The 12,723-nt window shown below is 36.2% G+C and overlaps 1 protein-coding gene across 2 annotated transcripts in view; it reads left to right on the top strand.

Annotated features, from left to right (window-relative positions):
* Dhx40 (DEAH-box helicase 40) overlaps positions 1 to 11,056 on the top strand; it is a 45,277-nt gene extending 34,221 nt beyond the window's left edge. For both annotated transcript variants that reach the window (XM_046423232.2, XM_046423234.2), the window contains exons 13-18: positions 1,458 to 1,572; positions 2,610 to 2,718; positions 4,746 to 4,840; positions 8,153 to 8,222; positions 8,478 to 8,706; positions 9,727 to 11,056. In XM_046423232.2, coding sequence (XP_046279188.1) covers positions 1,458 to 1,572; positions 2,610 to 2,718; positions 4,746 to 4,840; positions 8,153 to 8,222; positions 8,478 to 8,706; positions 9,727 to 9,866 — 758 coding nt within the window. In that variant the 3' untranslated portion in view covers positions 9,867 to 11,056. The remainder of the gene's footprint in view (positions 1 to 1,457; positions 1,573 to 2,609; positions 2,719 to 4,745; positions 4,841 to 8,152; positions 8,223 to 8,477; positions 8,707 to 9,726) is intronic.
* Positions 11,057 to 12,723: the final 1,667 nt, after the last annotated feature.

The raw sequence follows: 12,723 nt of genomic DNA, 5'->3' as shown, positions 1-12,723 counted from the left end.
AATGGGATCAGGGGAAGTATTTTCAAAGCCAATAACAGATAAATGTAAAAAAGATAATGTTGAAGAAGAGAAATCAGACACATGTACGTACATACTGTATGATTCCATGTATATAAAGGTTAAAAACAGGCAAAACTCATCTGTGGGGTTTGAAGTCAGGATATCATTGCCCTGATGGAAGAGAATGAGTAGTTAGAAGGCAAGCATAAAGGAGTCTTCTGGGAGGCTGGTCATCTGTTCATTGAGCTGGCTGTTGAATACATTGGTATGTTTTGTTTGTGAACATTTATTGAGCTGTACACTGTGGACTGTGTTTTTTTCTGTAGGTATGTTGTTATACTTCAGTGTAAAATTAGAAAAGAAAATGTTCATAGTAGGTCAGTTCTACATATTTGGAGGTCACGTTTAATTGCCTATAATTAGGAATTGGATAAATAGGGACTGGGTAAATTGTGTTATATTCCTCATTCTTCTGGGGAATACTAGATTGTTATACATTGTTATTTCTGATAATAATTCTATATGTACTGACATGGAGCTGTTATTAAATGGTTAAAGGAATTTTCAGAACATATGTCTAATTTATGTAAAAATAAAACACTATGTACATATATTTCTGTAGGTGTTGAAAATATCTGGAAGGATACAGACTAAATACAGATGCACTTCAAATTATGATAGGTTATGTTTCTATAAGCTGAAAATATCCTAAATTGAAAATGCACTCAATACACCTAACCTACTGAACATAACTTAGCAATACAGTACACAATAGAGTGTCTCTTGTTTACCCTCATGATTGCATGGCTGACAGGTTAGGAGCTAAGCCTCCTAACCTGCCCAGCATTGTGAAGTAGTATTGTACTACATATTGGGAAAAGATTAAAATTCAAAATTCAAAGTATATTTCCTGCAGAATGCTTTTTTTACCACTGTAAAGTGAAAAAATCATTAGTTGAATGATCATAATTTAGGGACTGTCTAATTAACCATGGTTATCCTTGAGGATTAGTTTGGATTTTTTTAGTAACCCATGAACATGGGTTACTTTTTTTTTTTGTAGGTGGCCACAATACCTTATTTTATTTATTTATTTTTATGTGGTGCTGGGGATCGAACCCAGTGCCTTAAATGTGCTAGGCAGGCGCTCTACGACTAAGCTACAATAAATATTAATTTTAAGAAGTAAATTCCAAATACTATTTTAAAGGCAAATGGATTGAAAAAAGTAATGTCGTTGTTCTGGCAAAATCTCTAAGTGTCCTTAAAAGAAGAAAAGGAGTTGTGGAGAAAATTAAGACACCCCCCCCCCCCGCCCCTTGCAAGAAGAACTAATATAATTTTATCTTATTATACCCCAGAGGGTGAGGCAGATTTTGATGACTTTGGAAAAAAAAAGTGAATGTGGGCATTTAATGTAAAGTAGAACTAAGTTGTCTTCTTAATTCTCCTTTTAGTTGATCCAGAGTACCAGAAAGAAGCTGAACAGCGGCATCGAGAATTGGCAGCTAAAGCTGGAGGATTTAATGACTTTGCAACTTTAGCTGTCATCTTTGAACAGTGCAAATCAAGGTATGTGAGGTAGTCCTTTGGACTAGAAGATACTAGTTTTGATATATAGCTCCAGAATGTACTTACTCTTGTGATGTTAAATGCTAAGCTTCAGTGGGGATGATATTGACTTCAAGGTATTTTGAATATCAGTGATATTATGTCAGGTGAGAATTACTTCCTAGGCATTTATTATGTAATATTGATCCTCTTCTTTCTTCTCCTCAAATCTTTCCTGAAAATAATGTTACAGAATTTTGCTAGGTAATTTAGGTAAAAAAATGATTGGATATTTGTTCATTCATATGCGTATAAATGTATTTACAATTTAATTTTTAATTTAGAAAAATTAACACTGATTTATTTTTTCAAACTTCTTTTTTTTTTTAAAGATAGAAGAGAGAATATTTTAATATTTATCTTTCAGTTTTCGGTGGATACAACATCTTTATTTTATTTTTATGTGGTGCTGAGGATCGAACTTAGCGCCTTGAGCATGCCAGGCAAGCGCGCTACCACTTGAGCCACATCCCCAGCCTCTCAAACTTCTTAATAGTTGAACAGGTCTCATAAAAGAGCTGACAATTGGGCTGGGGCTGTAGCTTAGTGACAGAACGCTTGCCTAGCATGTGTGAGGCACTGGGCTTGATGCTCAGCACAACATAAAAATAAACAAACAAAACAAAGGCATCTGTCCATCTACAAGTATCAAAATAAATAAATAAATTTTAGAAAGCTGACAATTGTTTGGTGGTTTCTTCTCACCAGAGAAGTGAGAATGTTAGAGCCAGGAACTGGGCACATACTTGTAATTCCAGTTACTTGGGAGGCTGAGGTAGAAGGATTGCAAGTTTGTGGCCAGCCTGGGCAACTTAGTGAGACCCTGTCTCAAAAAAATTTTAAAAGGTCTGAGGATGTAGCTTAGTGGTAGAGCACCCCCTGGGCTCAATTCCCAATACTGGGGGATGAGGGGAGAAAAGAAGTAAAATAAGAAATGAGAATGTTAGATTGTCTTTCACTATAAATATTTTCAAGGGATCAGTATTTTTGTTTTGTAGTGGAGCTCCAGCTTCATGGTGCCAAAAACATTGGATTCATTGGAGGTGCTTATTTTCTGCATTTCGTGTGGAAGCCCAACTTCGAGAGCTAATCAGGAAGCTTAAACAGGTAATTGCTATTTATTTATTTTTCCTTAAGTAGCCTTTTTAGCCTATATATTCCATATGGAATTTAACTGATATATGCATAGTTACTTCTTACCACCTTCTCTTTCTGCATACAGCCATCTCCCTGACCCTATGAATGATTCCTATTAGTAATGAAGAAATTTATCTGCAGAAATGAGGATATTTTAAAATAGCTTTACTGAGGTATAATTGATACTCAGCAAACTGCATATATTTAAAGTGTATAATTTTGACATTTGTATAGACCTGTGAAACTGTCACTACAATCAAGATATTGAACACACCCACTTCCCGGAGTTTTTCATGTCCTATAATAATCCATTCATCTTCCCTCATAGGCTTCCCTTTTCCTCCTTACCCAGGCAACCACTGATCTGCCTGTTGTCATTGTACATAAGTTGGCATTTCCTTATATTTTATGTAAATGAAATCATTCAGTATGTACTTTTTTGGGAGGGGGTCTGGATTCTTTTTACTTAGCATAATTTATTTCAATTTTATACTTTATTGTGGTAGACCATATAGCATAAAAAAGAATTTTATCATTTTTAAATGTATTGGTGGCGTGTGCCTGTACTCCCAGGCATGGTGGCATGTGCCTGTACTCCCAGCAACTCTGGAAGCTGAAACAGGAAGATTCCAAGTTTTAAGATCAGCCTCTGTGACTTAAGTGTACAGTGTCATTAAGTACATTCTCACTTTTGTGTGATCCTTGGTACTTTCTATCTCCAGATAGAAAATACAAAAAGTTTTTCCAGAACTTTTTCATCATCCCATAACTGAAACTCTGTACCTATTAAACAATAACTCTCCATTCCCTCTCTTCCCATTCTCCAGTAACCAATATTTTTCTGTCTTTTCATTTTAAATAATGTTTTCTATTTGCTTTGCCTTTATACTCACTAATCTTTTCTTTTGTAGTGTCTAATCTGTCATAAATCCCATCCATGATATTTTTCATATCTAGATGTTGTTTATCTCTAGACCTGGAAAGTTTTTTTCAGGTCTTTACTTAACTTTTTCTTTCTTCCTTTTTTCTCTTTATGGTGCTAGGAATCTAACCCATGACCTCATACATGCTCAGCAAGCCCTTTACCACTGAGCTGTATCCCCCTAGCCCTCCACTTAACTTTTCAAACATAATGTAGTCCATTTATAATATGTGTATAATTAATATCTACGTCAGTTCTGAGTTGATTTTGTTGGTTGATTTATATCTTCATTATAGGTTGTATTTTCCTATTTCTTCACATACTTAGAGTTGATGCCAAACCTTATGAACTTTATCTTGCTGGGTGCTGGATGTTTTCTTATTCTAGTTATTGGAACCTGATTTTTTTTTTTATGGGGAGTCATGCTTATAAGATTTGTTATGTGGGATCAGAACAGTGCTCAGTATAGAAGTAGTTATTCGCTACTTCAAAAGCAAGACCCTTCTGTGTACACTACACAAAACCGTATGAATTATGAGATATTCTAGCTGACTTACAGGGACAGGTAACTGACTTTGACAGTGTGAATATACCTCTCTAGCTAGTAGATTCCTCACATTCATAAACTAATCCATACTCAGCTGAACACTTGAGGACCTTCTGCAGATCTGTGTGCAATTCTCTTTGTTACTATAAATTTCAATCACCTTTGTCTTCCTGGTCTTTCACCTGTGTCTCCTCAACTCAGGGAGTTCTCTTTGTTTCATTTTGGGTTTTCTTTTTTTTTGTGCCTTGGTCTAAGAAAGACGGTAGGCTGGGCAGTCCTTGGGCTTGCTTCAGTTCCTGTTTCTCAAGGGTCACTATCATCTGTTGCCTGATATATATGGTGTTCTGGAAATCATTATTTCATGTATTTTATCTGTCTTGACTATTTCAGGTGGAAGGGTAAATCAAGTTCTTCTTACATCATATTGGCCAGAAGCAGAAGTCTTTTAAGAATATGGATTTTTCAAAATAAAAGATAATTTTGAATTGTTCTGTGAGATTTACTACTGAATATATATTCTATCTACAGCAAAGTGATTTCCCAAGAGAGACCTTTGAAGGCCCTAAACATGAAGTACTACGAAGATGTCTTTGTGCAGGATATTTCAAAAATGTAGCTCGAAGGTAAGCAATATAAGCTTGAGGGCTGGATCAAGAATACTGGGGATGTGGCTCAAGCAGTAGTGCGCTCACCTGGCATGCGTGTGGCCTGGGTTCGATCCTCAGCACCACATACAAACAAAGATGTTGTGTCCGCCAAGAACTAAAAAAAAATAAGTATTAAAAAAAATTAAGGGCTGGGGATGTGGCTCAAGCGGTAGCGCGCTCGCCTGGCATGCGTGCGGCCTGGGTTCGATCCTCAGCACCACATACAAAGATGTTGTGTCCGCCAAATACTAAAAAATAAATATTAAAAAAAAAAAGAATACTACTATATTTGGTTATAATACTGAACTATTTAATATTAAAGATTGGAGATTCAATTTAAGTTCTGAGGTGATGATTTCAATTATGAGCTCTTTCATAATTGTCACTTGTACAGGGGGAGCTGCATTGGCCCAGAGTGGGAGGAGAGTATATGTAGGGCAGGTCCAGCATGGGTTTATCACCTAAGGCAAGTAACAAGGATTTTCTTGTACAGATGTGGCCCCAAGTGGACTATGAGAGCCAAAAAGGTTGAGGATGGCATAGGAAAGTGGTAGTTTGGCAAGGAATGTCAGACTTTAGACAACCTGTGGAGGGGTTATTTGATCTGGGATGTGAGGATGTGAGGGTAGTGATGAGGGTATCTTCATAGGAAGGGTATGACACTGGTATGTGAAATTCATTATATACAGAGGAATGGATCATATAGCTAAGTATATTGATAGTTAGAAATATGGAAGGTGAGAAAACAAAACAATTTCTGAGTTGATTTGGAATTTCAAGTTATAATGAAATTATGATGGTACTTGATAGATGAATGGATAAATTGATTTGGGAATAAAAATAGTGTGTGTTATAAGTATTTGCGTGTATGTAAATAGTGTACACACATACCCTAGCTCTGAGAGGGACTGGGAGCAAGTCAAAAGAAAGACTTCCCCAGCTCCACAAAAAGAAAGACAGGAAGTATTCTAGAATGAGGGAAACTAATGGGACAGGTAAAGTAAAGGTAATGTATTCTGAACTCAGTCCTTTTCTTTAAAGGATATTATTAGGACATTTGGTAGAATGTCAGTGGCATTTGAGGATTAGATGTTAATAATGCATCAGTGTTAATTTCTTGGCTTTGATAGTTGAATTACAGCTATGTAGTAGAATGTCCTTGATTATAGGAAATGCACACTCGAGTTTTGGGGGATGGTGGGTGGGGCATCAGGTTGGCACCTTACTCTTAGCAGTTTAGGTAAAGAAGGTTTTTATATTTAACTTTCCTTAAAATTTAGATTTTTTTTTTTTTTTTTTTTGAGAATTTAAAAAATATGTTTTGGTTGCCTGCCATGTAGATGCAAACGCTGGGCAGGTACTGCAGATAAAAGGTGAAGTAGAATATGAGCCCTGGCATCATTCTTTTTTTTTTTTTAATATATATATTTTAGTTGGAGATGGACACAATACTTTTATTTATTTATTTTTATGTGGTGCTGAAGATCAAATTCGGTGCCTCACAAGTGCTAGGCAAGTGTTCTACCACTGAGCCACAATCCAGCCCCAGTCATTCTTGATGATACTTAAATCTAATAGAGGATACAGATAGGTAAGTGAATAATTATAAGGCAGTCAGTCTGATCTGGACTATAAGAGGAATATATGTAAAATACTGCAGAAATTCAATTGCAAGTTAGACTGGGCTATTATTTTGACAAAGGTTTTAGCCAAGTGCAGTGGTGCACGCCTGTAATACTAGCGTCTGGGGAGGCTGAGACAGGAGGATTGAGAGTTCAAAGCCAGCCTCAGTAAAATCGAGGCACTAAGCAATTCAGTGAGACCCTGTCTCTAAATAAAATTCAAAATAGAGCTGGGGAAGTAGCTCAGTGGTTGAGTGCCCCTGAGTTCAATCCCCAGTACCAAAAAAAAGACAAGTTTTTAGAGTGACGTTTATGTAGAAAAGTATAAACAAGGATAAGAATTTAAAGTGAAGTATATGTATTAGAAAAATGATACATGAGATTTTTCTAATTATCATACTTTAGTGAAAAAGTCAACCCTTTGAGCACACATGTAGTATAATAAAAAAATAAAAAGTACTATATTCAAGACAGAATACATATATGTAGGACTTAGTTTCACCATGTATTAGCTCTGAGATCTTGAGACGGCTAGCTAATTTATTTGAGTCTTAGTTTTGAGCTTTGAATAAAGTGCATGGCTCTCAAAATTGATAGGTTGTTTTGAGAGTTTTCTATGAAAACATTTGGGGAACTCTTAATCACAAATACAACATTGTCATTAATATTACTAATTGTTGACCTGAAATGCTTATTCTTAATTAAAATGACTGTTTAACTTGTATCATGGATTTGAAATGAATTGGTAGAGATCTTATAGTGTCAGTTGAATAAATTTAAACCTCTGAGCAGAGTTTCTTAAGTTTTAGGTGCCTGGCTGCTGCATACTTGTGATGCCATGTGGAAGCCAAAGCTGCACCTTCCTGCATGGCCTCTCTAGCCAGCCATGGCACCTCAAACGAGAGCTGTCAAGCCAGCACCAGCAACTCAGCTGCCAGTAGTGGTCCTACATCTGTAGCTGACTCGCCTGATGCTGCATCCCTGCAGCTAAGTCTGATAACCCAGATAACCCAGATGGCATCCAATACAGCTGGTATGGTATAGGCTCTACTTTTGGGCAAATGTTGGGTCATGCCTTCATTGGGGCAGTGGAGGATGTCATGCTGAGCCTTCAGGTTTGACATCACTTACCAGGAGCCTCTGGGAGCCCAGCCGGCACAGAATCAGCAACTGTTTGGCCTTTATTCCTATGAGATTAGGAACAATTTTTGTAGTAGTGTGTGCAGAAACAGGGTGATGTGACGTTAAGCTCTGAGAGTTTTAGTGTGGTGCTGACAGACTTGCAAATGGATTAGTCTAATTAAGAAATTAAAATTTTAAAAAATTTAAAGAAATTAAAATTTAAGAAATGGAGTGAAAGTATTAAGTGTAAAACTTCAGTTAAACTTATTATTAATAGATTTATTGTTTCAGCAATGGAAGATGGTGTTCATACTATATAGTAGTCACTGAGAGAGTAAAAATTTAGGTATGGGCAAGTGTGTATGTGGCTTTCTTAAACCAACTATTGTGATATTTCTTGGTATAAAGTGATTTTCTTCAAAAAAAAAAAAAGGTAAGCTTCTACTTATTGTGCTCTTTATAGTAGGACATACTATAATTGTTCATTTTTTTACTTCATTGTTCTACTGTTCTGGTCTTCATCATTTGGTTTTTCTATTTATAGATCTGTGGGGAGAACTTTTTGCACAATGGATGGGCGTGGAAGCCCAGTTCACATTCATCCTTCCTCAGCAGTAAGTACCTTATTTTTAATAAAGGGAAGGCATTAATAAAGATGTAGGAATAAGTAATATACAAATGTCATTTACTTTTCTTTTTGAGGTTAAATTTACATGTATCTATGTTACATAAACTTGTAAGGGTATTAGTTGCCTCCTGTTAGAAGCAGATAGGAATTAATTCAGAAAAAATTGAGCTATTATTTAGTTGGTCTAATGTAGAATAAGACAGGTTATAGTTTTCATCCTTAAATGAATTCTTTTGTGTAGCTTCATGAACAGGAAACCAAACTTGAATGGATCATTTTTCATGAGGTATTAGTTACCACCAAAGTCTACGCAAGAATTGTGTGTCCTATCCGTTATGAATGGGTGAGAGACTTGTTACCCAAGTTGCATGAATTTAATGCACACGATTTGAGCAGTGTGGCTCGTCGGGAAGTGAGGGAAGATGCAAGAAGGAGGTGGACAAATAAGGAAAATGTAAAGCAGCTGAAGGGTGAGTGAATCATTCGTTCTCCTCTTAGCTACTGTGCCATGCTATTTTCCAGTAGTGCTTTAGTATTTTTATTTTGTTTATAAAATTTTGTGAATTATTAACCTCAGAACCTCCCTCTTTCCAAGGGGCTTTTTCTGAAATGCTAGATACCTAGATCAGAGGCATAAACAGTTGTGGTACTGAATTAGGACAGAAAGTTTAATTATCAGCTGACATACACAAAGAGAGTTTCATTGAAACTTTTTTTTTTTTTTTTTTTTGGTATCAGGTGTTGAACCCAGGGTACTTAACCACTGAACCACATCCCCACCCCTTTTTCTTTTCTTTCCTTCTTTTTCTTTTTCTTTTCTTTTTTGAGACTGAGACTGGCTAAGTTGCTGAGGCAGCTTTGAATTTGTGATCCTCCTACCTCAGCCTCATGTGTGAGGTCGTGGCTCATTAAAACTTATTTATTTATTTATTTTAGTTTTCGGTGGACACAACATCTTTGTTTGTATGTGGTGCTGAGGATCGAACCCGGGCCGCACGCATGCCAGGCGAGCGCGCTACCACTTGAGCCACATCTCCAGCCCTCATTAAAACTTTTTGATGGATCATACTGTATATATTTATGTAACATAACTGGGAAATATAACAGTGAAAAGTTTTATACTACAAACTATAGGAGAGTCTTCAGAAATGTTATCTACTAGGTATTTGATTGCACTGTTATGCTAAGTATACACTATACCACTGAGCTACATTCCTGGCCATGTGTTCTTAGTTATTAACCACAGACTACATAGTTTCTTTGGGTTTTTTGTTTTGTTTCTGTGGTACTGGACTTTGTGCATGCTAGGCAAGCACTCTGCCACTGAGCTACATTCCCAACCCACATTATTTCTTTTGATGGGGCAAAATATAATTTTCTCTTTTTACCTTTTCTTAACATTGAAAAATCAGAGCATCTCTTTCTCTTAATACCACTAGTGTTGAATCTCAAAACTAAATTTTTATTGGATTAATTTGTAATATTTTCAGATGGAATATCAAAAGAAATCCTAAAGAAAATGCAAAGAAGAAATGATGACAAATCTATATCAGATGCACGAGCTCGTTTCCTTGAGAGAAAGCAGCAGAGGACACAGGACCACAGTGACACACTGAAGGAAACAGGCTAAGCAGTGAACCCTCCAATTCCAGGAAGTAGGAAAAGCAGCCAGGAAATGTGCTTCTACTTTACCAGTTATTTCAGACAGCACTATGAAGAGGAAGTGGTCAGCATCTGTTATTAGCCTATGAGCTAAAAGCAAATCAAAGCTCATTGATACCAACAAATGGAATTTTGAAAGATTGGATTGGATTGCATGGTCACAGGCATTGATACAAGAAACCAGTGAAAGACAATACATGTAATATTTTCCTCACTTCAATTTTGCTGGCCTTAACTGGTATCAAACGCTGTTATTGAGATATTTTCAAAGAACATTGAGTTGTATTTAATCAGCGTGTATTCCATTTGCATTGAAGCATTAAAAATTATTTTCCTTAAATCTCTTTAAGGCCTTCTTGTTGCTATTAGAATAGTGTTATATCAGGTATGTGACCATTTCCTTCAGAAGGCTGAACGTAAGAGGTTTTTACTCAGCAATACTTAGATGTCTGTTTAATTGCTACAGAGCTTTATAGATATTTAGAGAAAAGAATCAAATAGTAAATAAAATTGCCTATGTCAGGATTCTTTCTTGAATTAATATTAATCCTTAAATTGATTTTTCTGGGATTATACAAATTCCTTTTTATATAAAAATATATTGTTTAAAACAGTAGCTATAGCCATTAACCAAAGGACAGATGATATATATATATATATATATATATATATATATACACACACACACACACACACATATATATAAAAGTTCTTTTTTAGCTGTACCTACATACTTGTATCAGCACCATGTATGTAGGTCTGGTAGTGCTTTCAAGCAACCCCTTTACACGGCCTACTCTCTTGCTTCCAGCTGCTTGGGTAGGACCATTTAAACATCCATTATGTTGATCTTGAAATGGGATTTCAAAGCAGCCAACACTATTTCACCAGTGTTTCAAATTGGAACCTTGAGGCTAAGTTAGTATTACACTCAGGCCACACTCAGCACTTGCCTACTCTTGTTTACTGCCTTGTATTCTAGTTATTTGTGTATTTGTCTGTCTCCCTCACTAGATTATACGCTCCTTGTGGGCAGGAACTGTGTCTTTTTCACCTTTGTATCTTTCATGACACCTAGCATAGTGCTTTACACATAGTAGTCACTGAATGTTTGTTAAATAAAGCTTTTAGTGTCATTAAAACTTAAAAGATGGTAAATGTGTGTTTTTAGATATTTTTGTGTAAAAACCAAGAGTCTGAATTTCTTTTAGGTGTAACTAACTACTCTTTTCTAGGTTTTCCCTTTGGCATCTAAACAGCTTTATGTCCAGCACTAGAAACTAGAAGATTTTTGCTGTTTTTTTTTTTTTTTTTTTTTGGTATTGGGAATTGAACCCAGGGTTTTGTGCATGCTAGGCCATCAGGGAGTATATTCCCAGCCCTTAAAGCCTTTCTTGAAAAAAATCACATGAGGGGGCTGGGGTTGTAGCTCAGTAGTAGAGTGCTTGCCTAGCATGTGTGAGGCACTGGGTTTGAGCCTTTGCACCACATAAAAATAAATAAAGTTATTGTGACCATTAACAATTAAACAACAAAAACAAATCACATGAGGACCCGAACCCCTGTGCCTTTCCTTGAAGGTGAGTGGTGAGTGTTTTTCTGAACATTTCAGCATTGTTAATTTGTTCACTTTTATCTATAGTGCTCTGGACACTGTCTCTGAACATTAATTGTTTAGTCCTGTCAGTTTGTCTTTTTAGGTATGTGCTGTCGGTGTGTTTCCTTAAATGGGATCGAAGTATGCATGTATTCTTAAAAAGAGAGTTCATTTAACTCAGTATTTATTAAGCACACATTCTAAATATATAGTCTGTATTCAAATTTCATCAGTTGTCCCAAAAATATCTTCTCTAGTATATCTTCTCTTCATTCAAGGATCTTCCTTTCTCCTTTACAGCATTAATCACCACCACCCACCCACCCCGCCACCATAATATGGGCTAGTTATTTTATAGGAAGTCTTCAATTTAAGATTCTTTAGTGTTTCCTTGTGGTTAGATGTATTTGAATGGAAAACTTCATAAGTGATATGGTGTCTTTTCTGGGTATAACATCTGAAGTTATGTGGTATTTGCCCATTATCAGTGATAATTAGGTTTTTTTGGGAGGTCACTGGGGATCAACCCAGGGGTACTCTAACACTAAGCTACACCCCTAGCCCTTTTATTTTTTATTTTGAGACAGGGTCTTTCTAAGTTGCTGAGACTGGCCCCAAACTTGTGATCCTTTTTCCTTAGTCTCTGAATTGCTGGGATTATAGGCATGATTTTAACTTTGATTATTGGTTAGGTTTCCCCCCCCCCCCTTCAATCTAGTTACTCTTACAATTCATAAGAATTTGATAGGGAGATACTTTCAAATATGTAAAATATCCTCATAAAATATGAGGATTTATCATCAATTGCTTGAATCAATTTTATTGTTATGGTTGCCAGTTGGTGTTTATTTCAAAAATTCTGTATTTATTTGTTGGTAGTATATTGTAAGGAAGAGCATTCTTTAAAGGATGAATCTCCAGTAAACAGATGGATACTAGGAACAGAATGGATGAAGAATAAATTGGAAAGACTGGGAGGTATTTAAGAGGGCTGGCAAACAGTCCAGTTTATTTGGTACATAGAAGGGGTAGGCTAAAAATGTCAGTTGAGATCAAGCCAACCTTTTTGAACTATTCTGTGGGATATATAGATTTGTTAGAGGGAAATTACATCATTACAGTTTTTTGTTTGTTTTCGTTTGTTTTGGGTACTGGGGATCAAACGCAGGGGTGCTTCCCCACTGAGCCACTACATCCCATCCCTTATTTTTTATTTTGAAACAGGGTC

Source organism: Marmota monax, unplaced genomic scaffold (assembly GCF_021218885.2).
Source record: "Marmota monax isolate L192 unplaced genomic scaffold, Marmota_monax_Labrador192_F-V1.1 WCK01_AAM20220418_F8-fsc00171, whole genome shotgun sequence".
Lineage (NCBI taxonomy): Eukaryota > Metazoa > Chordata > Mammalia > Rodentia > Sciuridae > Marmota > Marmota monax.
Note: the sequence above shows the minus strand (reverse complement) of the source record. Positions and strands in the feature narration are given on the sequence as shown.